Source organism: Diorhabda carinulata, chromosome 8 (assembly GCF_026250575.1).
Source record: "Diorhabda carinulata isolate Delta chromosome 8, icDioCari1.1, whole genome shotgun sequence".
NCBI lineage: Eukaryota > Metazoa > Arthropoda > Insecta > Coleoptera > Chrysomelidae > Diorhabda > Diorhabda carinulata.
Genome location: NC_079467.1, coordinates 5,594,282 through 5,622,065, shown reverse-complemented (window position 1 = coordinate 5,622,065; position 27,784 = coordinate 5,594,282). Strand labels below are relative to the sequence as shown.

The following is a 27,784-nucleotide window of genomic DNA, read 5'->3' as shown; positions in this document are numbered from 1 at the left end:
AGTAATTATGGACAGGTATCTCCATATATTTCATACCAGCTCCGCGTGTTTATTTTTGATGTGGTTTCTCCAACAGTCTGATCTTGAGAGTCATAGCCAGATAGTTTTCTGTATTAGCATGATAAATTCTAACAGGTTAATATTTATCTTCTCTGTTTGCGATTTTGATACAAATGAATCTTGTTACGACAATGAATTCATTTTATTAGGTCATACCTCAGTACTTGTTACTCAAAGTATGGGCAAACCAGATTGAGAATAGATTTTCATAGGTTCATAATAAGAGATTTTGACAAAAACCAATATTATTTCATCAAATGATTTAATCTTTAACAATGAATGACACTATCATAGTGCTAGAAATACAATTTTTTTATTCTGTTTACTAATTTCATCAAGTCCGGATGAGTTTTTATTGTGTCCGATAAATAATTTCCAGGTAAAGGGGTATGTAATATTGAAAACAAATGTCCGAAGACACAAGCGTCTAATTCAGTATCACCTTCATCGAAAAATTGAGACTTTCCATTCAATCTTTGAGATAGAGCTTCACAGAAAACTTCAAATTCGAATATGACTTCATTTAAAGTTTTTTCTTTCCAATCGAGGTTTTTGAGTTGTTTGCTCACTTGGTGCCGTTTGGTGATATTCTGGATCCAGTTTAATGGCCATGGATAAACTGATCCATTCTTTTGACTAAAATTCGGGAAGAAAATGATAATGGTGATGATAATAAAATTTGATAATTCACGCTCATTTATTGCTACATAAAATTATTCAACTCCCCAAACTTTTTATTTAGAATTTATTTAAGGCTGATGCAATTAGTCACAATTTGTCAAGTGTTTGGAAGAAGTTAAGGAAATCATCAATAACTTGATAAATGAAAAAGAATGATGAAATAAGCAAAGAGCTAATAAAGTATGAAAGAACCTCACATGGAAAAATATACCAACTAATTGAGAAAATATGGTTTGCAGAAAAGATGTCAAAAGAATGGGAAATTGTACAAATTATCACTATGCACAAGAAGGTGATCAATACCAATGCAGTAACTATAAGGTGTATAACACTATTAAAAGTTTCTATCAACAGTCATTCAGAAAAGACCAGCTACTAACACTCGAGAAATATCAGGACAAATAATGGAAGAAGTACACGAGCACCAAATGGACATAGATTTCCAACACACCTTTGACTTAAACAAAAGAACCCATCGATTCCCAGTACTAGAAGAACAAGGTGTATACTAAAAGCTGCAAAGATTAATTGAGATGACTATGAGAATACTAATTACCTAAGGAGAATCTGATGAGTTTGTGATTAACAAAGAAGTAAAACAAGGCGATTCACTATCGCTATCGCATATTCAATTCAGTATTAGAATATATAATAAGTAAAAAAGGAAATTTATGATCATGTATTGGACAAATAATCGCTGAAGATATAGTACTAGTAACATAAGAAAGATCTATAATGGAGACAATATTTAGCGAAATGTTTACAGAGGGAAAGCGGATGGATTTAATAAGCTTAACAAAAATGATGAGATCTGGAAAGCAAGGTCAACAGGAAAAAGCTTAAGTTGGCGTATGGAAGTAGAAAAGATCGTAGAAAAGTTAAGTACCTCGGTTGGGGAATGTTGGTAGAGAAGGAACAAAATCTATAGTATATGATGGTAGACAAAGATACGGCAGACCTAGGATAAAATGGTTAAAAGAGGTGGACTATGTCCTAGGCAAAGTATACGAGAATATGGAGGGAAGAAATTGCTGGCGGTGAAAACGTGGGCTTGGAGGAAAATGATGAGTAAGCTTTGAATTAAAATTAAACAAATTCTGAATTTTCATACGAGTTTGAAAAGGAAATAACTAATTGTGATATTCAACAGAAACCATTGGCTGTAACATAATAATATATGACAACTTGACAATTATGCTTTTTTAAACGAAAATATTTAGAAATAAGTAATTATAAATATACCTGGTAACATTTTTATATGTTTCTTGATGCCTCCAACACATATAGAGTTCAACCAAGTTGAATTTATTCATGGCTAAAGTAAAAAATGCTTTTAGATTCACTTTCTGATTGTTATCGAGTTTATCTGTTAGAGTTATATTCTTCGTATTAACAAATTGAACAATTCCCTCTAATCCACCAATAACATATTTGTCTATTTTAATAAAAGGGACAGTGTTCGTTGGGGACATTGCTGCAGCGTTAGATCTTCGTTCTATTTCGAATCCCAAATTACACATCTTCAAAAAAGCTTGAACGGCTAGACAATTCGAAAGCTCCGGAAGGATCATTTGACGACTCAAAAGCGGAGTGATGATGGTAATTTTTTCTTGCCATTGCAAATTAGTTCCACAGGCATTCTCAGAAGGAGAACCGACAACGGGTAACGTTGTAACTGAAGTATCTTTTAGTACAGAAAAGTCTACCGATATTCCACGTTTGATTTCATCGCCGTTCATTGTTTTTCCGTCTGCTGTATTCATTTTGAAACTTTTATTAGTTTTCGTTTTTAACTTGCTATCCTTATCACAAATTTTACTATCCCCCATCACTGTGTTTTGAAAAAGATTTTTCATATCAATTTTGTTTGTGTTCCATAACTTAAGCGTTATGTTTTTCGCTTTGACTTTTAGATAAGATTCTTACATTTGACAATGACAGATTTGATGTGCATTTGACGTATAACGAATTGATTTCCTCGATCTCTCATATTCGATTATTTTCATTTTTCTTATTGGTCACAAAAATTATAGGGTTTGTTAAAAATTTCCTTTGACAATAACTTTTGACCGGTTATTGTCAGTAAATGTCTTTAGATCAGGTAGTTGGTACTACTGAGTCAAGATGGACGATTGCAGGTGCATTTCCGATCTGGAAAGCGCTAGTTGGGTGTATGGTGCTGCCAATATTTTCAAAAATTTTGCTCTTTTAAGTTTGATAAGGATCTTTATGAGCTTTCACGCAGTGTACACTATTGATACTAGCTTTGACGGCGATGCCCCAGTGATCATTCCTCTTTTCTACCCTTCTTAGGTGTGTCAGTTTTCACAATTACGTGTAATGAATTGATTTCCTCGATCTCTCATATTTAATTATTCCCATTTTTCTTATTGGTCACAAAAACTATAGGGTTCGTTCAAAATTTCATGTTATGCAATATCCTCTGTTCATCACTTTTGACCGGTTATCGTTAGTAGGTCTTTGGATCAGGTAGTTGGCATTACAGAAACAAGATGAACGACTGCGGGGCGTTCCTGACCCGAAAAGCGACAGGTACGTGTATAGTGCTGTTGAAATTTTTGAAATTTGTACTCTTTTAAGTTTGCTAACCAAACAGGCCCATTTTCCTCTTTGTTTCTCTACAGTTAGAGTCGTATGCAAACTCTAACATCATGAGAGTACGTCGCATGGGTAATTATGACTAGTGATGTCAATATTTTTGGAGAAAAACAACAAAAAACTTTCATGATGTAGAGAATATAAATGCCTTGGAGCTATGCTGAGACTGTCGTTGTAAGGGTGGCATAAGCAGCGTTAGGGGGGGTGAGTGTGAGAGAGAGACATCAGCTATTTTATCTCACTCAGCTTACACATACATTTTAAAATCGTCAGTCACCTGTTACTTCGTGTATGCTTTGCTATCCTTCGTGCTACATGCGTAATTTCTGTCGTTGACCAAGTCTTGACACGAGGCTCCACGGACATGGGGGTGACATGTTCGTTATGTTTCGTTTGTATTGTATATAAGTTGTTCTGTGCGGAAGACACCTTAGTGAAAGTGAATCTTTTTAAAAACGAAGCGCTCTCGGATCGTCTGACATGTGAGGAATCAGTGCGACTCCATGACCATGGAGGTACACTCAACACATTGACTGTCTTTTTGTCTGTTATCATGAATGCAGATTTTGGGTGTGTCTATTATTTTTTCTTCGTTTTGTTTTGGAAGATATATAAGTTTAAAGTGGGGATAGGGAGTATATTTTGTAATATTTTCTTCGCTATTTTTGTTTTTCGAGGGACTTGGAAAACAAAGAAAAACTTAATGCTGTGAAGCGACGTTGTAGTGAACCTTGTAGTGAACCCCTTGATAATAAGACCCACTATATATTTTTTGGAGTTACTAATAAGGCTCTTCAGCTGTGTAGTTTATTGAGAAAATTGACAGATCCACCAGTATTGGGAAAATGATAGAAAAGAGGAATGAAATAGCGCTTTTCATGGGAAATAGTGACAGCACTTGTCGTAAATACCCATACGACGTACTCTTGTGATATTAGAGGTTGTATGCATGGAGAAGACCAGAGATAGAAATGTGCCCGTTTGGCCAGCAAGCTCAAGAGAGCAAAAGTTTTAAAAATGTTGACAGCACTATACACTTACCTATCGTTTTCCGGGTTGGAAATCCATCTATAATCGTCCTTCTTGGCTCAGTAATGCCAGCTACCTAATCTAAAGACACCTACTGATGATAACAGGTCAAAAGTGATTGTCAAAGCCAATTGAATGAAAATTACGTTTCAACAGCCTTAGAAAAAAATTCTGTCGTACATTTTTTCTAATTTTGCAGAGAGCTAGAAGTTCGGATCATACTTTGGGATTTTTGCGACTACACGATGTTCATTATCGAAAATTTCAACGACTTGCTTTGTTTACAATAATGTAGTAGATATAACCTAAAAGAATTATTATTAAATTTACTTTGACACTAATTTAATAATTTACAGTTAAAAAATATATTTGACAGAAAAAATCTAAGCGCGATGACGAATTTTGCAGCTTCAGATTATCCAGCAACGAGAGAAAAATTGCAGGTATCGAAGTGTTTTTTGACATACATCAACACTTTTCATTGTCCGAATTTTTCCAATACTTCTCTCATATTTCGAAATTTTTGGGCTTAGATAGAAAAGTTTTTCTTATAACAAGGATAAATATCTATTATGCTTGTTTATGTTTACACATTAATTTAAACAGAATAGTTTCGTTCCAAAGTGAAATACGTTCCTGCTTACACCAAAACGTAATACGCTTGCGCCTCTAGCACAATTTGGTATGACGCTCAAAAACTTTCCCAAAAATATGAATTTGGTAGTCGTTGATTTTTGATATATAGCAGAGTGGTCATTCTTTATGGTCAATACTAGTGATGTTAGCAGTGATTCCTTATCCTTCAAATTCCAGACAAGTATTCTAATTAAACTGGTCAACAAAAAATTATTTTACGCAAACCCATGAAAGCGATTTAACGGATTTCAAATGAACATTAAAAATGTACACAGTGGTAATAATTTTATGACTCAGTTTTCTCAGATTTTTTTGTGAATATGAATAGAAAGATTCACACCCAATCATAACTTCTAATAATTGATTTTTTTAATTTCAAAAGCGTGAAATTGAACTGATTTTTCTTTTCTAATCGAGATCTACAGCTTCTCTTTTTGACCTCCAACATTAGTCTGCTAGCATAACAGAGGTCCATTTTTCTTGATAACGCCTTTTGTGCCTGCTATATCTGAGTGGAAACGCTGGCCTTGCTCATCACTAACGCTCTCACGCATTGAAGTCAAAAATTTAGATGTAAGTACAGAATATGTATTTTGAAAGACATTTTCCAGCTAATAACGAATAGGCTTCAATCATATCTTATACCGATGTTTTATTTCAGCTTTCATATTTCCAAGAACATTTGTTAAAACGTGAATCACGGATTTCCAAGCCTTGCTCTCTTCTTCATTCAATTTACTGTTGAAAGTATTGTCGTTTATCAACTTTCGTATATGAAAATCCCTATTTTCACTTTTCCAGTTATCATATCATGAAATTTTAAAAGGTTTTCACTTTAGCGTTTAAGAGATTTAACAAAATTTTTCATTATTCCTAATATTCCTGGATGGGCAAATTTTTATGACGTAATTATTTCCTTTATCGCCTCTATTCCAAAGTTTGAATAAACAATATTATTTAGTTTAACCTTGTTGCGTACCCAGAAGTGTTGCAATAATTTTTAAATCTTCGCAGATCTTCCGAGTTTATTTTTCATACTTCATCTTCTCAACTAGAAGCCTTAGATTTGTATGATCTGTATGATCCACATGAATAGAAGGGTATATATTACCGCTGTGTAATAATACTACTTTTGATGATTCTATGAATAATATCCAAGTTTGTGAGTCGTAAATAATACCAAAAGCTTCAAATAAGGCATCGATGTTATTACAATAAACCAAAACGCCATCAATATTGAAAAACTGGACAAGATCTCTGTGGCGGCTTCGAAAAACGGTGACCTTTATGCCTTTTGTTAAGAGATTCCATTGCTTGAGACGCAAGCCAAGAAGTTCTGCTCGTGCTTTCGATACATATATGTCTTTAAGTCGATTAAATTAAGTATAAGTGAGTTGTGAAGAATGAAATCCCGATCTGTGGGGTCATAGTTTTCCGTATCATCTGGTTTCAATATAAGAATATTTCCTTTTTCTTTACTAGTGTTGAGCCTTGTAGTTCAATCACACAGAACTAACAATCTTTTCTGTTGTTCCATATATAACTTATTATAGCAAGCGGTTTATTCACATTGTTTCTTTTAGATAATTTCTTGTATGGTCTATTTATTTATTTATTTCTTATTTCTCATTTCTTAGACCTTTTTATATTGATACATCTAAATGTTCTTGATTTTAGGTCTCTTCTGTTTTAAAATTATTGTTATTTGTTTTGTTTATTTATGTTCTAGAGATTTGCAGAACTCTGTCGTGGTATATAAATAAGTTTCTGTAGCGCAGTTCAGCTCAGTTCAGTTTATAATAAATAGCAAAGCAATCGAAGAATTCAAATAAATTATTTAAGTTAGTTATGTGATAGTGATAAGTGACTTATTATAAGTGAGTTAAGTGTGGTGTTTAGTATTTAAATAATTCAAGAATGTAAGAGACAGTGTTTATTAATTTACCTCACGAATGGAAATACTATAATTAAATTAGAAAAACAGCTAAAAATCATGAAAAGCTAAAGCTTGCCCAAAGCAGCAACTTTGGATTATTATGAACTGATCAGATAATTATCCACATTGGAAACCCCGAAAGGTTCTATTAAACTTGAAGATATGATTTTAGTGAGATTTCTCTATCTATCAAGGTTACTTTGTCTTATTTTAAGTTGATTGGCCGGTTGACTTTGTCATCTAAATTCATAGTTGGAGTAAGATTATGATGATGATATTGTAGTCTTTGGCTGATTATTTTTTCAACCATTGAAATTTGAACTTCCCCATACATGCTCTTATTTGTAACTAGGAAACTTTGGTAATGATCCTTAAAATCTTGATCTACGCTTTGCCAGTACTGCTGCACAATTGACATAATTATTATATAATGTATAAATTCATTTCAAAGTTCATGCTTGTAGCCAGCCTAAATTCTTCATCTTCTCAGATCTCTTTGTTCACACTTTTTGATCATCTGTTCTCTCCAAGCTTGGACAAGTTTTTCAGCATTCATCTTCAGATTTGGGAATATAAACTTATAATTGTTGTTACAAATGTAATAAGTTCACGCTAGAATCACCATTGTTTGTACCAGAAATCAAAATAAGGGCGGATTATAATTTAAATCAAACAATACATTGAATCTTTGTCATAACAACCTTATGTCTTGAGATTGAGTACAAAATTATTTGGTAATTTTGTTTCCAAAACGTTGTTTTATGACGCACTATCTATTTAGCAAAACTCAGTCCCTAATACATGGATAAACGTAGTTTTCATTGCAGGAAACGAAGAGTTTCACAGAACAATGCAGGCTTTGGAAAGCGAGATGATTCTACTTTATAAATGGAAAGATTTAGTTGAAAGTCTACTTCCCCCGCCTGGAACAAGAGGGAGGAGGTTCTGTTTTGCTGGTTCAAAGAATCAACGAGAAATTGTAGACACTCAATATACATTGAGGCAGCTAGAGTATATTGGAATGGTACTGAATAAAATATTAAGCATCAAACAAAATACTATGCAGGTCAGTTAAATATATTGGATTTACTACCACTTCTTTTTTAGTTAGAGCCAAGCCTTAAAAGATTTTTGTCAACATTTCACAACATTTGCTTCAGTTTAGATCGAGATATTGGAGGTTGAGTTATTTTTTACTGCGTTTCATTGGCAACCATGGTTATAAGGTGGTAGCTGCCTTTAATCGTGATCAAAAATTCACCAACGATGCTGAAACCATGGTCACCCGAGATCCACAATAAATATAAAAAAAAATTCTCTAAAATGGCTGTGGGTGACCAAATTTGTGATTAATCAGTGGATTTGAAGATACCATTAGGTGCTACTTCGTCTATGAGAAATTTCTTTCACTCTGTTCACATAAAATGAACTAAGCAGGATTTTTCTTAACACTACGTGACAATGGATGACACATGGATTCATTATTGAGCCAAAGAAATTATAAGCTGAATGGCAGCCCCCAAAGTGCTCAAAAACATAACATCAGTTAGTAGTAGAATCAGATATTGAGTGCACAGATAGAGATAAAAATCTGATCAAATCTTTCCTACCTAATAATACACTGTGTCACAAATCGCTCTTCCAATTACTACACCACCCAGCGTATTCTCCAGATTTGGCCCATAGTGATTACCTGATTTTTGCACCAACAAGGAAATGATACCAAAGTTGAAGTTCATTTAAAAACAAATGAAACCCTGGATTGATTACATTTATCACTGTTAAAGGTGATCATTTCATTTAAATTTTTGGCAAAAATTGGGTTTACATTGTCTAGACCCCCGACTTACTGAGTGGTATGTTACAACCTTAAAGTTATATTTTCAGTGATAATTTTGAACGAATATGGTGGTTTTGGACGAGTTAAAACTTGTACAAGGGTTGCTACTTAAATTTAGATTATGTGTAATAAATATAAAACATTCATCTTAGTCAATAAAAGGAATTAAATCGTAAACATTTTCGTGCGATAATTTCTATGACTTTCAACGTGAATTAAGCCAACAGCAGTGTGCCGATCAACTCGATTTGACTTTTGGTGATGTAGCACTATCTTGACCCACCGTGTTTCGCCGGTGTTCCGAATTTAATCGGGGTCGCACTTCGCTACAGGATGAATTTCGTGAAGGTCATCCAAAATCGGCTGTTGTGCCGGAAAACATCGATATTGTGCGTGAACTGATATTATAAGATCGTTATGTGACACATCGTGAAATTGAGTCATATTTGGGCATTAGTTCCACTCACATACATTCAATATTGCATGAAAATTCGGATGTCAAAAATATTTGTTCGCGTTGGATACCGCATAATTTGACAATCGCTCAAAAAACAGCTCCTGTCGATTGGTGCAAAGAAATTCAATTTTAAAAGACGTTGATAAGATCGTGATAAGATCTAGATAGTACACCAGCTTTTATTTGCCAGAAAAAAATCACAGAAACCAATCGTTCTTCACAACGATAATGCAAGCTCTCACACATCAGTTCAATCAAAAACGTTTTTGAACAGTCAAAACATAGAATTGATCGGTCATTCGCCGTACAGTCCTTGTTTGGCTCCCAATAATTTCTTCTTACTTCCGCAGATCAAAATTAATTTACGAGGTCAACGTTTTTCTACACATTAAGAAGCAGTTGATGCGTTCAAATCACATTTTTTGGAGGTATTTTAATCAGAATTGAAAAAATGCTCGATAATTGGTTCAAACGAATGCAAAAGTGTATTGATCTTAATGGAGAATATTTTGGAAAACAATAAAGCCGTATCCAATCAAAAATATTTGTTTATCTCAACATATATATAAATTTGTCAAATTACTTATGGCTCTGAGCTTACCTTTAAGAATATCAACCATATTATCATTCTATTTCACTTATTCTATTTCTATTTAATTTATGAGCTATTCATTTCAGAGATTATTACATATTTACTAATAACGAATGATTGTTAAAGATAGTATAGACTAAGGATGGTTATTAAATAAAGAGACTGACAGTGCTACTAAGAAACGCAACGCCAATAATCGACAGTTCTTCCTTCTGTTTACGAATGCAGTGCCTCTTACTAATGTGAACAAATCGATAAACTTGTTGCGTTTCGCAGGAAAACCTTAAGAGCAATAGAAGAGTACCGCCTTATTATGAAATTTGGAGAAAACCCGAATTAAGCATAAGCTAATTTATAAAATAGTATACTACTTATCGCGTGTAGTTGTTTTTGAACGGATAAACGTTTTCAAAATGGCCACAACGACGTTATAAATGTCTTTCGCCATGGTCGGACTTCCACTACAAAAAATGGATGACCGAGGATGAAAACCTTGAGAATTGATAAATAATACGTACAACCCGAACTGAAGAGAGCATTTCATGGACTCTCCACAATGCGCTAACTCATTTCATATTGGCAGTCAACAGGTTTCTAACCAAGCTCAGCAACCCAGTATTAGACCATCAGATTTATCTGCCGGATCTTGCTGTGCGATTTCTGGTGAAATTTATATTGCAATGAAAGAGGTTTCAATCCATTTTAGCGGTGAAAGAAAAGAAGCTAGCAGAAGAAGACTCCCAGCACTGTTCGGAACAATGGAAGGTTCTCATGGAGCGTTGCAAAGATATGGAAAGGGTATATATAAAAATAAATTATTTTTTATTATACTTATCTGAAAACACCTTGTCTTTATCTGTTTTTACAAAGACGTTAAATTGGCATGTTCAGAACAGAGCATGGAAAATTTTTTCTGACCTTCCATTTTTTTTCCGTGATCTAAACAAAGAAATACAATTGAAATTATTTATAAGAAAAAAAATTATGATTTTCTCAGAAGATAAAGATAACTTACAAAGGCTACTGTATAGGTTTGAACAAATATTGAAAGCTTTCAACATGCAAATATCCAAACCAAATCTTTTACAGTATCCAGAGAACCGAGAAGATGTAAACTCTCAATATACGATCAGAGTGTAGAACAAGTGATGTCATGCAAATATCTAGGAGCGAACATAACAAGTAATAGAGATCTTAAGAATGAAGTGAAAGCTCAATATGTGACCTCCAGGATGTGATGAGATGGGCGAGAAATCGGCGAAGGTAATGGATAGACTTCGTGGACAGAATGGCAAAGATTGCAAAGCAAGAAAAACCAAATACTTCCCAACCAGCAGGACGATCACCTACAAGATGGCAGGAAATCTGGTTTTCATCATCCCAGCTGCAGCTAGGCAATCATTGATGCAAATACAGGACCAAGTCCTAAAGTACGATGAAGAAGAAGAAGAAAAAAATTATTCATCAATAACACTTTTCTGAAAACAACAATAACATAATAAGTATATTTAGAAATCGTTGCTATGCTAAGTTTAGTATTGGGTATTTAATTTTTTAGAACTAAAGATGTTAAAGCAGACGGTTCGCAGATGTTTTAATTTTACCGAAGGAATGTCGCAGAGTTTATATTATGCAAGTCAAAAGTGTTGAAAAATATTTTCTCCTATTTTTCTTTGTATGGACTCTTCCATGTAAGCTGGAAGAACGCCATCCTCCGTGTCTTCCACTAATGAACGTCTTAGCCCATGTCTGGTATATTCTCCGAGATTTGTTAGTTTAAGATATTTTGCAACAAGTTTCGAAACAGCACTGATGGTATGGCATCCAACATGTTGGCCGCAACACCTATGATTTTGGTATGCAACAAATAACCTTCTGCTGTCCATATTTTTAGGCCGTAAACCCCAAACACTAGAATCACTTTTGGAAGTAGATATTGTTCATCTGAAGCTTCGCATTAAAATGTGTTTACTTGTTCTGTCCTCGACTTATTTGATATATAGCCAATATCCTGGTGATTGAAAATAGTTTTTGTGAATTCTGGGTTAGCAATAATTTCTGGCCACATACGGCTGCCAGGAGTGGCTTTTCAGCATCTGTAGGTATTAAAGTTTGACTGTGAAAAGTATCATGACTTTTGAAATGACCACCTAAAATTGGTCATTGGCTCTTGGTCTAATAGAAAATATAGTTCATCATATGTCGAGAAATAGATTTTACCGTGCTTGCATGTCACGCACGCATAGAAAAATCCATATTTCCAGATTCCTAATTAAATATACTACAGCATAAGTATCGTTATATACCTTTTACTTTTTTATATAGATCAAGAAAATATAACAAGAAGCAGTTGACAAAATAGTTAATGGATGTCTTTTATTGTAGGTAGACCACGCTATAGAAGAACTTTTGAGCTCTAAAGATTACCGTCAGGATCATCCTCTAGAGGACATAATATTTATCTTGGTGACAATAATGGATCAGGCACGAGATCAATACTTAACAGCACAAACCAATCCAGCAATTTTAAAAAACAGATTAAAAATAAAAAGTAATTATAACAGCCACACATCAAAACTAGTAGATATCATGCGAAAAGATAAGGAATTAGTATCTTTAGTAACTTTTGAGGACGATTTATCGTTGGTAAAAACCATCTTGAAATGGTTATATAGAGGAATGGACCAGAGTAAAAGATACCTTGGACCAATTTTAAGACCGTATTTGAGTAATATATTCTCCACATCTCACGCCATCTCTTGGAATTTGGAGTCTATCAAAGAAAGAATGAGTGAGGACGAGATAACGGCATTGGGATCATTTGGGGAGTTGGTTAATAGTGGTAAAATAACCCCAGCACAAGGATTGATAGATTCTGTGAACAAAAATTGGACATGGGCGAAAAGTATGTTGAATATGGTGGAAAAGAATACACTTAGAGTTATATTTATATCTGATAGAGGAAAAGTTTATAGACATATTCTGTCGTTGCCTTCATATCAAAAGAAAAATGTTGAGAGCGGAAGTAAAACTTTGGGATCTCCTGGCGAAAAAGCGGAAATTAAGAAACAGAAAACTTTACCAAACAGGAGTTATTTCAGCTCAATATTGATCGAAAGTAAGTATAAAAAGTTGTTTTCTTATAGGAAAGCTAAATCATTTGCCCCGTCCTTGATCCATTTATTAATTAAAACAATTATTCATCATAGTGCCACTTTGTAACCTATTATTTATGTATTTGCAGTCTGAAACTTATGAAATATGCCTATGGTAGGAGCCTGCATTCATGAAAGTCGCATTTCAGTAGAAATATGCATAATTCGAGCAAATCAAGGTGGTTAACTACTTGCGTTTAAAAGAGTTGACCTCCATTAGGGAAAGCTGTAAAATCATATGGCGATAAAACAAAAAAATCAGGGGAAGTTGAGTAATGGAGTTAGTTTGCATCAGAATGACGCAACTAGCTGCCGATCCAGAATCAGCAACAGCTATTTTCGTGAAATTTGGCACTTAATGATAACCGGATGCTTCTGAAGCTCGAAAACGATTTTATTCGGATAATGAAGGCATCAATTGATGGTTTGAAGAGGTTCACAATCCTTCCTTTCAAGAGAATATCGTTGGTAAAAATGTACTTATCTCAATGGAGACTACATTAACAAAGAAATGATATTTCTGCTAATTTTCTATTATAAGTGGGCAGAGATGAAGAAAAAGCGTCAGCGTCTGTATTTGGAATAAGGCAGCGAAAATGCGATATTTATAAATATATCAGGAGCAGTTTTAAATGGAATCCCACTTATTTATACAGTTTTTTTTTCTTTTATCGCTACAACTTCTTTTATTACATTCGGTATCATTTATAAGGAGCGGCGGCAGTAATGCGAAGATTCCATTCACTTCGTTGTTATACAGTGTGTCTACTTAAGTTGGAACCATATGGAAAACTGTTTTATTAATGGTTTTATGAAAAAAAAGTTATTTCTGATAAAAAGTTCTGCATGGTCCGAAAGTTAGAATGCAACCATCAGATATCAATTGTTTAAAGCAGTATACGAGGTTTGTCAAAAAATTTGAATTTTGTGCAGGTGTATCTTTATTTTTTACAATTTAAAGTTGTTTGGAATTAAAAGCTATATTCAAATATGCAATTACAGCAATTAATTATGAAAATTCGGGTTTTGTGATTATTTGCTATCATTTCGTATTAATTATTCTGGCTGGATAAAATTTATCTCTCTTACCTGTTAAAAATATGATAACCTTTCTATTTAGTACTGTTTTCCAACAACCTAGCAATTTACATACAAATGCATTACAATTATTTATTGTAGAATTTGAAAAATCCATAAAAAGAATATTTATTAAACAGAGACAAACATAATTAAATTTTAATTTAATGTCCTATAGCTTCGACAAATCCACCTTTTCTTTGTAAAAATTTAATTGTTCTTTTGTGAAACTCTTGTATTCGGAGTAATTTTTTGGCATTCTTCAGAAATAATCCTTCCCAAATGGTCTACATCATCAAATAGTCCACGCTGATAAACCTGCTGTTTTAAGTAACCCCATAAAAAAGTCAAGGGGACTTAAATCAGCAGACCTAGGAGACCAAAAAATATATGATTACCTATGAATCACCTTCCCATAAAACATATTTTCAAGGAATATTCTAACGTTTAATGTACTATAGATGGAAGCACCAAGTTGTTGGAACCAAATTGTCATATGTTCTTGTAACGGATGGTCGTGCTAAAAATCACTTACTTGATTTTCTAATAATTGTATTATGCGGCATTTAGGAATGTCAAAAAAAACTCCAACTAATTTATTTTTGTCCACACCCCACCAAAGTTTGTTTTAAAGGTACATTGGTTCCGAGTTTTTATTACAAAGTTAGCATTACTGTTAGATTACCAGCGACAATTTTGTGATGAGACGGTTCTGTTTGAAGAAAATGTTGCACCATCGGAAAATGTTATAGTTCTTGTAAACAACGGGTCTTCATCCATCTTTCCTTGGATCAGAGCGTAGAATTCAAAACGAATATTGTAATGTCTTAGTGGTAACGTATGTACAAATTTCGGTTTTTTTGCATGATATTTGTCACCTTTCAAAATATTTGCCACTGTATCTTTACTTACTGAAATAGTCTGGATTCCAGAGGTCCTTTTTCTTAATAACATTTTTGGTCCTTCTACGACAGAAAGCATCACTTCAAATTCAGTGGTTTGCAACCCGTTTTCGGCTTTTATTGTTAAATTTATTTTCTATATTTCCACTAGCCTTAAATTTATTTAGATATTTTGTACCTGTTGAATGCGTAATTCTTCCATGCGGATGTCTATTATTAAGAATATTTGCGGCCTCTCTGACATTCACTGTCACATACTTCATGTCAGGACATCCTAGATTGCGTTAAATTTTATCCCGCTAGTATAATTAATACGGAATAATTAGTAAAATTAATATCTGATGGTTGCATTTTTACTTTTGGACCATGCAGAACTTTTTATCAAGAATAATTTTTTTATAAAACCACTAATAAAAAAGTTTTCCCTATGGTTCCAGCTTAAGTAGAAACACTGTATAAGCTAAGAAAATATTGTAATAATATTATACATATAGTTAACCACCTACCAATAGTGGTTGCCACGTTACTGTGAATGGTGATGGTTATCGCCCCATGATTATCGATTATTTTTGGCCCAAATTGGAATATATGGACTTCTACAGCATGTGGTTTTAATAGGACGGCTCCACAAGCCACACAGCACACGTTACAATCGATTTATTGAAGAACAAGTTTGATTATCGTGTTATCTCAAGGAATGGATCAGTCGATTGGCCGCCTCGTTCGTGAGATTCAACGCCTCTAGATTTTTTTCTTTGAGGTTACGTTAAGTCATTGGTCTATGCCGTCGGAAGAGCTCAAAGCCAACATTGAACGCGAAATAGCAGCCGTTTCGACCGAAATGTGTGGCCGAGTCATGGAAAATTGGGACCAACGAATCAACTGCTGCAAACGTGCCCGTGGTGGCTATATAAGCGAAGTCGAGCTCCATTCATAAATGTTTTGAATGTACTTCAACCCGATAATAAAGTTTTTGAAATATCTCAAATGGTTTTCATTTTATTTTGATAAAAAGTACTTATTGGAAAACACTATGAAGAGAACAGTCGTGACCGCGTAATCTCTTTAGTACACTTATAGCCATGATACAGCCAATAATTCATGAACTGCTCGGTTAGCGCAAATAGTTGCTAAGACTTCTGAATTTTATTCAACAATTAACATGCTGCAAGCGTCTCCTTCAGTAGTGTGAAGAGAAAGGAGAAAATTTATTGCACCGAATAATCATCACAGACGAGACTTGAATACACCACCATATTCCGGTGGTGTATTCGCGCATCTATGGAGTGGAAGAAGAAAGACGAAGACGCGCCAGTTGAAGCTAAGGTGAAGGTGAACCCACTAAAAACACGATGAAAACGCGGATGAATACGCGACAAGTCGAAAATTTTTTATGAAAAAGGTATCCGATAGCCTCCGGACAGGTGGCAAAAGTATGTAGTGTGATGGAGACTATCTAGAAAAACTGTGAAAAATTTCAGCTCTGTAACTTATAATTAAAATTTTTATAGCAAAATTCCGGTTTATAGTTGAACCACCCTCGTAACATCAACTCATTCATGTAGATTACTATCTAGAACATGAATGAATAATTCGTTTAAAAATTAATTAACATCAGAATATCGACTTTGTACTCTGACTACAATTATTCACCTAATGAATAATCTAATAATACTGATTTATAGATGTAGTTTGCGTAACGGGAAAATAGAACGCGCAGATGTTTAAGCATCAAGCGACAGAGATTTTGAATTTTCACTCAATCTATTGATCCTACTTGTGGATCAGCAGTCAGATTGATATTTTTATTTTAGATTTAGTTCAATTAACTGATAATATTTTCATTAATTGTAGAATCTAGACCGGAAGAGGAAGATGCATTACCACAACACGAAAATTTGAAAACCACAAGTTCATATAGTTTAATTTTAAATAAAAAGCACAGAAGAGGAGAGCATAGAGGCAGTGGAGATATATTCAAAGCCTTAACTTCAATGCAAAAATTGAGCGTATGTATTTTATGAATTCAAAATTATTTGGGAACATGATAATTAGGTTCAGATTGTTTCATTATATTTATTAATCAGAGAGTAATAAAATGATGAAGAATTCTTATCGTATCACTTCTTTGAGTAAACAGTCACAATATTCTTCCAAGTTATATCTGGAGTATTTTCAAATGCAATTGAATTTGTATGAATGAATGCAATTACATAATCTTGGTCGAAATGCAATATTTAACGTTAGTCACACATATTTGAGGAAAATTAAATGCCTCTCTACGAAATGATATCTCATGGAAGACGATTTCGATAGGAGAACGTATTTTTGTTAACGATTAATGGAAATGTTAGATAACAAAGTGATCCAATTTGAAGAAGTTTTGTTTTTTATTTGTGACTATTTATCTAATGTCAATCTTTACCGATGACAGAAGAACATACGCAATTTCCTGAGACAGTTAATGTTTGGGCAGGAATTGTTGGAAATTGTATCGTAGGTCGCTAGCAATTTGAATAGAAATAAATATTTAGAATTGCTCCATTACCAAATCAATGTTAGGCAGTACCTGAACCAAAATAGAAAGGATCGATAGAATGGTCAACAGGATATCCTGATCTGACGCCATTAGACTTTTTTGTTGGGATATGTCAATAACGTTCACTGGGAGAATTTTGAACATCTGCTTCATCAACATTGATGTTTTGTTTGTTTTTTCTCACATTATTAGGTTTTATTATTTTACTATAAATATTTTTTTTTAATGTTAATTGTAGTAATCAATCTGGAAATAATCAATATTTCCGAAAATGCTGAAGCTAACTATAGAACATTGTAAATGAATTATGCCTTTCTGGAAAATCCAATAGTCCACTACTGTCACATGTGACACCTTGTATACGCATCTATATATCTATAAATGTATTCATTGATAAATTTATCTCTGTTCCACATCGTATACTTCGTATATACCATCATCAAGTCTCCGAGTTCTTATTTAAATATAACCCTCAAACAAGTCCGTTATATACAGGGTGTCCCACAACGAATTAAAACTATCTGTATATCGCAAAATACTTTTTGAGTTACTAATTTTTTTTGTAAAAAATTTGACCTTATAAATAATTTTTTTACGAAGATACCCTTAAAGATATGAAAATGGTTTCTATTCGGTTGCTTTTAGCAAGGTCAGACGTATTTGAATCTATGTGGAAAAATTTTTCATTTTATACAGGATGTATATAAAAAGTGTTCAAAGTTTTATAAACTTTATAAATATCAAATTTCTTAATTTTTTTAAATAGTACAACCTCGTTTTTTCTATATTAATGCATTTAGGGGTAAAAAAATAAGGCAAATTCATGTATACTTTCTTATATCTAAACCTTACCTTTATCCAGATATTAAATTATTTCTGTAAATTTTTAGAGATGCAGGTGTGGTCTTAATTTTATTTTGACCCGTTGATACAAGCACTAAGAAATAAAAAGGTATTTTTCTTTATCTTGTCAAGGTTTGTGAATGAAAACAAATCAAATTGTATTTACTAATCCTATTCCAACTTTTAGTCGTTTCCGAGAAATTTGAGGTTTTTTATATATACTTTTAGTAGGCTTTGTATATTTGTATATGTGAATGTGACCAAATTGTAACAAGAACATGTTCTTTTTTTGCTGCTATTTACATATCTTGTTTATTAAAATGAGAACGAGCCATAACAAAGTATATATTTGCTTTATTTTTTGATATTTATGAAATTAAACTTTTCATACACACCCTGTATAAAATGAAAAATTTTTCAATATATATTCAAATACGCCTGTCCTTGCTCAAAGCAACCGAAGTGAAACCATTTTCCTATCTTCAAGAGTATCCTCGTAAAAAAATAATTTATAAGGGTCTGCAAAGGTTAAAATTTTTTATAAACAAATTAATAACTCAAAAAGCATTTTTTGAAAAAAGTTTTCAGACAAAAATATACTAAAATTTCACGTAGATTTCAAAAATGTATTAATATATGGGGTGTTCCATTTAAAATAACAAAGTTACAGTCGACTTCTGATAGAATCGGAAGTCGGCAATGTTTGAAAATATTTTAGTTCTATTAAATCTAAGACTCTTTTTTGAAATTTGGACATCCAAAAACCAGGAGAGCATATCAAGCATTGTATGCTGTTCATGTTTCGTAGATGTTTCAACGCAATAGTTGCGATCAACACAAATTGCGTTGCTTATCCGTTAGACGTTCCTGAATGCCAAAGATGGTTCTTCAATTTCAGATCCGGTAATTTTGATCCAATTTCTAGTCGAGTTCGTCAATGCTTGGACCGTCCTATTCCGAAGCTGATCGTTGGATCTGTGAGCAGATAAATTCTTTTCAAATCCCGCTGGTTGCTAGCCTCACCTAACAACCCTCCTCCTTTACTCGGGCTTGGGACCGGCAGTAGCAGTCCCCAGGCTACTCTATCCACCCAGCAACCAATCACAGCGCAGACCAGAACAGAATAAATGGAGTAAAAGGACAAGCAAATCAAGCCAACCGAATGTCAGGCGCACTCCGGGACATCATCTGGAATAATACCAGTATGAACAAAAGGGCAAAAGTTAAAATATACAAAACCTGCGTTAGATCCATATTGACATATGCTATAGAAACAAGAGCGGACAACAAAAGAACTAAAAACATCATTCGAACAACAGAAATGAAAATACTCAGAAACATATGCGGATACACACTAAGAGACAGAAAGAGAAACACAGATAAGAGACACGAATTTGAGGTGGAAGACATAGTCACAGGATGACCAGGAGAGATTAGCAAAGATCGCACGAGACAGTAAACCAGGGACACGACGACTTTTAGGAAAACCTCCAAAAAGATGGATGGTTTCATGGACATTAACATTTCAAGGATGACAAGTTGAAATCTATACTTCTAAGACCTACAATATGTTGAAGAAGAATGAGTAATTTTGATCTCTCTGATCCCTATCGATTAGGTAAACAAACATTAATAGATAACGATATATTGAGGGCAGAAATGGAAGCAAAAATTCATATCACTTGAAGATTTCTCTACCATTCTTAACCAACCTTAGCCATACAGGATAATTTGTAGCAGATTTGAAAAAAAGCAGAGCAAGTGCTTGGGTGTCTGATAATCTGTCCGAGGAGTACAAAGCGATTATTCACTTATGCAACGTATTGAATCAACGACACTATAATAAGTCGTTTTTTGATAACTTGATCACTTAAAACGAAAAAATATGTCCTTTATTGTAATATAAAACAAAAAAGGCTCTCTTCAAATGAATCACCTCGAAGTTATGCTAAGCTGGGTTTACATGAATCAATCTTTAATAGAAAAATACACGACAATAGTCAATAGAATAGGCGTTAGTCTGCAACACGATAATGCAAGTACACATTGTGCAAAATGAATCTTGGAAATAATAATTCGTGCTGGGGAATAGAGACTCACATACCATACTCACCCGATAACGTATCTTTGTATTTCCATTTATATCGATCTCTCCAACATTTTCTTAAATGGCCAAAAATCTGAAAATTTGAATGATGTCCAAATAACTTTCTCGATTTATTTTAGTCACAAATCAATTGATGATTTATCGGTATAGCGTTGAAAATTTATACACCAGATGGTTGGTATTGAGGATTACAATATTGATTAAAAATATGAAACTAATTAGAAATTAATTCATTTGAACTTTATTTGATAGAGAAACCACTTTCCGGTCTCTCATTATATTATATTTTCATTCAGTTAATACTTCACCAATTTTGGCAATGATTTTATCATGAAATACTTGATCTGCCTCATTTGCGACGCCGCTGCGTTGCTGGAAATTTCTTAGTTATATTTTCATCAGGTACTAAAGTTTCTTGCTGTCTAGATATACCCAGTCGAAACACAAGGTATGATGAAAAGCGATTCCTAACGATGCACCTATTTCGACCAGTATTCTCATACCCTAATGTCATAAGATACGCAGTGCCAAGTTGGAATCCGTTACGTTACATGTTGCACAACGTATTGATATCAAGTTTCGTTTAAAGTTGAAAAAAGTGCTAAAGGAGCTCATAAAATGTCAAAAGCTATCCATGGTAATGATATAATAAATTTGAAGATATTATACAAGTGTGTGAGTTATTTAAACGTTGAATTAAGTCAGTTAATTACGATCTCCAAAACAAATGAAAATATACAGTAGTTGACAAACTTCTTTGTCCTAACAGGCCATTGACTCACTAAAGACCTAGTGGAGTAGATCGTTCTTGAATGTGCATAGGATTGAAAGATCTTGAGCTTGCTGATGCGGATATCATTGTCATAAATTATAACCATGAGACAAGAATTGAGAGCCCTTGATGAAGAACCAGTGATTCACCACGCCCTAGGCCATTGGTATTGGTTTCTTACGATTATGAAAGTATAGTGCGATTGAAGGCACAATATCAAACTCTGAATTCTACAATGGAAAACGGTAACAATATGCTCATAAATAGACCTGAGAAAGTGTCAACAGATTCATCTTTATCATTATCACACACAGTGCGACAAGTCGCTTTTGAATCTGAAGTTTTTGGTCGTTTGATTTAGGACTATACAATGGCTCTTTTTGAAACTAAAAAAGAGAAGACAGCGACAGAGAAGATGAAAGATATTCCGCAAGAAGCCTTCCAGAAATGCTTTAAATCGTGTATCAATGTTAAGATTAGTCGTTTCCTAGATAAGAGTAGTAATTTTCAAGAGACTATTATTAATCAAATCGTTCATCTTATTTCTTAAGATACCTTATAGTTTTTTTATCAATCGGTACGGCAACAGCGTGCCTCAGTCATTAAGGTTATTATGAATAAATATGGGATATACGTTCATAACTTGTGCACAATGTTACTTCTGCTAGCAATACATCTGGTTTGGGGAAAAATATTCGCCCATAAATTGGCAGAGCCTGGTTTGAACTTAGAGATTGAAATATAGATATTTCTTCACGATTTACGATGCAGTTTATGGCACGTGTATGTAATGTAACTAATGAAATCATTTCAAATTCTCTTCGGAAATACGGAAACTTCTTCCCTTAAATTTTTTTCTCAGACACAATACTGATTGGATTGATTTTTCATTACAATTTTACAAAAAGTGAGGCCAACATTATTGAATATCAATTCGTAGAGTGGAACTTAATTCTACCGGCTGCTGTTTTTTGTCTATTAAACGAGGGTTGCTACTTAAGTTTTGAGATGGGAATCATTGTCATCTTAAAGTTTAAATGATGAGAAATTCCGGAGCGATGATTTTATATGACTTTCGACGTGGATTAAATCAACAGCAGTTTGCCGATCAACTCGCTTCGACTTTTGGTGATGAAGCACCATCTCAAGTCAACATCCAAAATCGGCTGTGGGCCAGAAAACATCAATGTTGTGAGTAAACTGATATTGCAAGATCATTTTGTGACATACCATGAGATTGAGGCGTACTTGGCCATCAGTTCAATTCGCACATTGCATGAATATTATCAAAAAGATTTTTTCGCATAATTTGACAATCGCCCAAAATACAGCTCGTGTCGATTTGAGCGAAGAATGCAGAAAAAATGTAATCGCGGTGCTTCAAAAGGTGTCAATGAGGCGATGAATCATAGAACTATGGGTCTGAAAGACGACCCAAGTCCAGCAAAAGGTGTTCGCGCACGAAGCACTTCGAAACGAAAAGTCGCCTGCTTTTCTGAAATAACTGGACATGTCGCCACCGTTCTGTTAGAGCAACGTAGAACATTCAATTTTGAATTTTACGCCATCATTTGTTTGCTATTAGAATTCAAAAAAATCAGGGAAACCAACCGCAGAAGACGAATCAATACTCACCATGATAATACGAGGTCTCACATATAAATAAATTGCGAGGACAACATTTTTCTACACTTGAAGAAGCGGATAATGCGGTGAAATCACATGGTTTGGAGGTACCCCAATTATATTTATATTTTATTTGTTTATCTCAAAACTTAAGTGGCAACTTTCGGATTCCTCGAGAAGTTCTAGTTGTTCTAACAAAATCAATATTTTAATAGGGTGATTAAGTTTTTCCGATATTTATAAAATATTCATATATTTTGAGAAATTTTATTTTTCACGGTCGTAACAGTTGAATGCTCGATTCCGTGTAAATCATTATTCCGTTATTCATTCAGTATTGTAAGCATTTTTTCGAGTTTCTGCCATGATTTGTGGAGTTTTCGACGATTGAAAGTCCTCATCTCAACATTATTTCCAATTATTTATCACCATATCCATCTATTTCTTTCCCAAACAAATTCTTTCACTGACTTTCTAGGTTATGAATTATTTTTTTTTAAACGGGCTAGAAATTAATACTTTCCGGTTTATTTTTAGATCAGAAAATCTCATTTTGCTGGACCGAACCAGAAAATTATTGTGATAGTCCGGTAAAAGCTTTTACCGGACTCATTTTCATTTACTTTTCGTTCTATCTTTAAAGAAAAAAATAATAAAATAGTTAGTCTAAGATAGTGGTCAATTGGTTTTGTAACCGAGTTTTGTATTATTTAAAACTATAAAATAACTTGACATATTTTGATGTTTAGTTGAAAACGTGACATTTATTATAAAATGGATATTAAAAATAATGCATTTGGTTGTAAATTGATCGAAGATGAAATTATACCTGATAAAATTGTTAAGGCGGCCATCCAAGCAACGTTTGATTTATTACCGTCGAAGTCCCGGGCACAATATGAACAAACATACCAAACTTTTGAAAAGTTGTGCCTGGAAAAGAAGGTAATAAGCATTTGTGAGGATGTGTTATTGGCGTATTTGTTAGAAAAATCAGAAGCGCTGAAATCTTCTTCGATGTGGAGTTTATGACGAAAAAATCCGTAGGGTATAAAGCAAAGAAGTCTAGAGTACTCAATATAGAGGAAGTAGAAGCTTCAGGCGAACAATATCCAATGACCAAAGTGTTGTTGATTATGGGTTAAACTGGTGCATGTCGGCGAGAAAAAATCACTAATATATTAATTGACGACATAGAAGACGAACAAACTATGCTTTTGGTTAAAATTTCAGAGACCAAAACAAACAAATCAAAATCACTTATTATTAATGGGGAAAAAGAGCTAAATTTGTATAGGAAGTATATAGCGCTAAGCCCAACCAACGTTTCTCATCGACGTCTCTTTATTAATTACAATAAAGGAAAACGTATGCCTTCAGGTTGATAATACCTGTAGGCATACATACTGTAGGTAATGCCCCCTTCAAAATAGCTACATTTTTGAGATTGCCAAATCCAAAGGAATACACAGGGCATTGCTTTAGGCGTAGTTCGGTGACTTTGCTAGCTAACGAAGGTGCTGACATCATAAACTTAAAACGACATGGTGGTTGGAGTTCATCTCAAGTTGCCGAAGGCTACATTGAGGATTCAGTTCAGAATAAGATTGATATAGCTAACAAAATTCAAAAAGCAGGTAACTCAAACACAGAAATTGTCTCAGAAACTCATTATAATGTAAGCAATTCAAAAAATCTCACGTCAACGAATAATTTTGAAATACCGTGCTTACAGATAATTGTACGTTTAATATAACTATTCAAAAATAATGTTTATATTTGTAAACCAAAAATTAACGATTGTTAAAATTAGTTAATAAAGAGTTTTTGTTATAAAAATGTGAACTAATTAATATGAAGTTTATGGTACAACAATGCCCGTTTTAAAAAAATATTGTACTTAATACGTCCCGAAAGTGCTCTTTTACTGGACTCGCAGGCTTGTTACGTAAACTACCATTTTTTTATTTGTTATCTTTTTAAAAGTATTATTATTAGTGGTTTGTCTGTTCCAATTTTTGCACTTCTATAATTTTTCTACTATGAAGTATTTCCTTGACAACTCTCTAATATTCATAAGATAACGCCCCTATATCATCATTTCATCGATCGTCGGTGTTGCAGGTTTTCTGCGGCTTCTCTGTAACCTAATAAACCGGTTCACCATCCAAATGGTCGACGATAAAGAGTTATGCAGTCGCAGCTGTACCCGTCCATCCACCCTCATTTAAAACGTAAATTTAAAAAAACAAAAAAAAATGAGAAAAAATTCACAAAAAAACTTACAAACAAATCTCCAAACCGAGAAGAACCGTTTTTGCTTACTAGAGTTATCTTTCCGTTCTTTTCTGGCAAATGTCATTCGCTTTTCCTTCTTTCCAGCTAAGACAGCCAGCACAACCCCAGCCCTGCAGAGGAGCAACTCCCATATCTGTGCCAACTACAACAAACCTTCACCCTATAACAAATTACTTATATCCTTAAAATTTTCCAACGAGTCTGTATACATCATCTTTGTTGATTTTTATTATGTCTTACCTTTTATGTTGCACCTATATTGATTTCGTTATCAGTATTCTCTTCTCTGTTGAAGTTAACTATGTCTCTTTCTTTACCATAAGTGTTTTCATGGCTATAATGTTATATAATGTTATAATTGTCGTTTTTCTAACTAACTGCATATATTTTCTTCCATTATCGTTAATGTCCAACTTCAATTTAGGCTCAGCTTCACATTTTCAATTTCGATATAAAGATTGATGACATCTTATTTAGCTATTTAGAGTTATTTGAAATAGCTTTCAACAATCCATTATTATTTTGGTTACAATAGTCAGGAGAATTGGTTAGGCTACTAATGCGACTTTAGGAATCTCCAATCTCCTCCCTCTTAAATCTAAGGAGAGAACTGATATTATCAATAGAAATCTCTTATTATACTGGTATTAATATTTCCTTGCATCTTCAGGCATTGGTATATATCAGAAACATTTCATTTCAAATGTCGAAAAGAACCTCCTCGATCTGTGATATCAGTAGCCCTTTTCACAATTTAATCCTTCCTCTTGATTTATCTACTTCTTTAAAAGTATGTGTATGTAATGAACATACTGTTTACATGACCTCTCTATCAACACTCACAATTACACTATCTGACGCGCGTTTTGATAACCATGATATCGTCTTCAGAGACTGAATATAAACTAAAACATATAATTAATTTTCATGTATTGCAATAAATATCTGGAATTTTTGTTAAATATGAATGTATTGTTATTTGTAGTTATTCCAAGAAGTGGCATCGAATTTACCAAATGAAGAGAGACTAGAACTTCTAGAATTGATTCAAAATATACAAACGTCTAAAGCTAGACGATCCGTTGGTAAGAGATGGTCTGGAACGTTGCCACAAGTTCATCAAAAATCAAAAACAATATCAAACGAGTCATTTCAAAAATATACGCAAAAAGAAGAAAGTGCTGGAATAAGAGTTAAGAACGAAGAACATTTTAAGAAGAATGTGGAATCTGTTAAAAAGACAAGTGATTTGCTGGCAAGTTGTAGAGCGGCAAGAATACGCGAAGACAGCGGCGTTTTTTATTTAAATGATAGTTTTAAAATAAAATCTTTATTAAATAAGAGTGACTCTTTCAAATATTAAATGTTACTTAAAAGTATGATACATTTTGATAATCAGGAATTTAACATTTATATTACTATTTTTTAACAAATTGAGTTTTGATGTAAAAATGCGTTTTTTTTCATATCCCTATTTTATAGCTACAGTAGAAGTCCGATAATTCCGGTCTATCCGGCGGTAAGCACTGTAGCTAGTACTATACTCAGCAAAAGAGATAAACTTATTAAGTGATTCCGCAGCTTCTGCCCAGCTGATTTTTTCCTTTTCTTCCGTTTCGGCATCTGAGTCACTTTCTTCAAGATTTTGATAATGTTGATAATGTCCTAATCGGTTAGTTTTTGTTCAACAGGCTCATTCTCGTCGATTAGAAGCCACTCCTCTATCTCATCTTCAGGCATGTTTTTCAATGGATTATCAGCACTTCTAACGACATTCAAAACTTTGGTCAAAGCGTCTTGATGGTTTTCTTCCTCACCAGTCTGTAGAGTTAGCTCAGATGCAGGTTTGCAGCTGGCCAAAGTTTTCTCCAGCACGACAGTGCAATAGCATAGACGGCATCTTTTATTGTAAACTTTTTTTGAAAATCAGTCACGTCACAGTCGGCATTTAACAGGACCTGAATAAAAGACCTTCTATAAAAGCATATAAAATTTTGAATAACCCCTTGGTCCATGGGTTGAATCGAAGATGTTACGTTAGGTGGGAGTAGAATAGCAACAATATTTCCAGAAACTAACTTATCTATTGGCGGCTGGGCTTTGCAATTGTCCAAAAGCAGGAAGGCTTCAGTATCTTCTGATAGACCAAGGCTTTTGAAGGATTCCTTGACCTCAAGCAGAAAGTGGTGAAAAACCCAGTCTTTAAAGAGGGCGGTAGTCATCCACGCATTTGATTGAGCCTCGTATTGGACAGGCAAGTGAGTAACATTCTTAAAAGCCCTGGGTTTTGCAGATTTACCTATCACAAAACATAGAAAAACGGTTAATCTGTCTTTGTTTTTTTGTTAAACCCTTTTTCTCTGCTTTCTCTCCTCCCCCAGCTAGTGTAAATGTTGGTAAACATCGCCATAATAGTCCTGTTTCATCAGCATTGTAAATCTGTTCAGGTGTTAAATCTTTATCAGTCACGATTTTCTTAAACACGTCTTTATATTTTTCTGCAGAGTTTTGGTTTGCTGAAAATGTTTCTCCAGTTACATCAAGTCTTCGAATTCCATGCCGAAATTTGATGTTTCTGATCCAACCATCAGAATAATTACATTCACTTTCAGCAA

General features: G+C 33.8%; 2 protein-coding genes across 2 annotated transcripts in view; one reads left to right on the top strand and one right to left on the bottom strand.

Annotated features, from left to right (window-relative positions):
- The window catches only part of LOC130897013 (uncharacterized), a 59,234-nt gene extending 32,613 nt beyond the window's left edge, over positions 1 to 26,621 (top strand). The window contains exons 8-11 of the mRNA XM_057805486.1: positions 7,789 to 8,027; positions 12,236 to 12,968; positions 16,839 to 16,993; positions 26,155 to 26,621. Of these exons, the coding sequence (XP_057661469.1) occupies positions 7,789 to 8,027; positions 12,236 to 12,968; positions 16,839 to 16,993; positions 26,155 to 26,532 (1,505 nt within the window). The 3' untranslated portion in view covers positions 26,533 to 26,621. The remainder of the gene's footprint in view (positions 1 to 7,788; positions 8,028 to 12,235; positions 12,969 to 16,838; positions 16,994 to 26,154) is intronic.
- On the bottom strand, positions 306 to 2,680 carry LOC130897014 (metaxin-2-like). Its single transcript, XM_057805487.1, has 2 exons — positions 1,984 to 2,680; positions 306 to 696 (listed from the first exon to the last, which is right to left on the bottom strand). The coding sequence occupies exons 1-2, from the start codon at positions 2,595 to 2,597 to the stop codon at positions 357 to 359; spliced, it is 954 nt and encodes a 317-aa protein (XP_057661470.1). The 5' UTR covers positions 2,598 to 2,680; the 3' UTR covers positions 306 to 356.
- Positions 26,622 to 27,784: the final 1,163 nt, after the last annotated feature.

What these genes read in the sequence shown, in the direction of transcription:
- LOC130897014 (XM_057805487.1), bottom strand. Translation starts at nt 2,597, where the DNA reads ATGAAAAATCTTTTTCAAAACACAGTGATGGGGGATAGTAAAATTTGT. An exon ending in ACATATAAAAATGTTACCAG is followed by an intron (nt 697 to 1,983) that starts GTATATTTATAA and finishes CCCGAATTTTAG; the next exon opens with TCAAAAGAATGGATCAGTTT.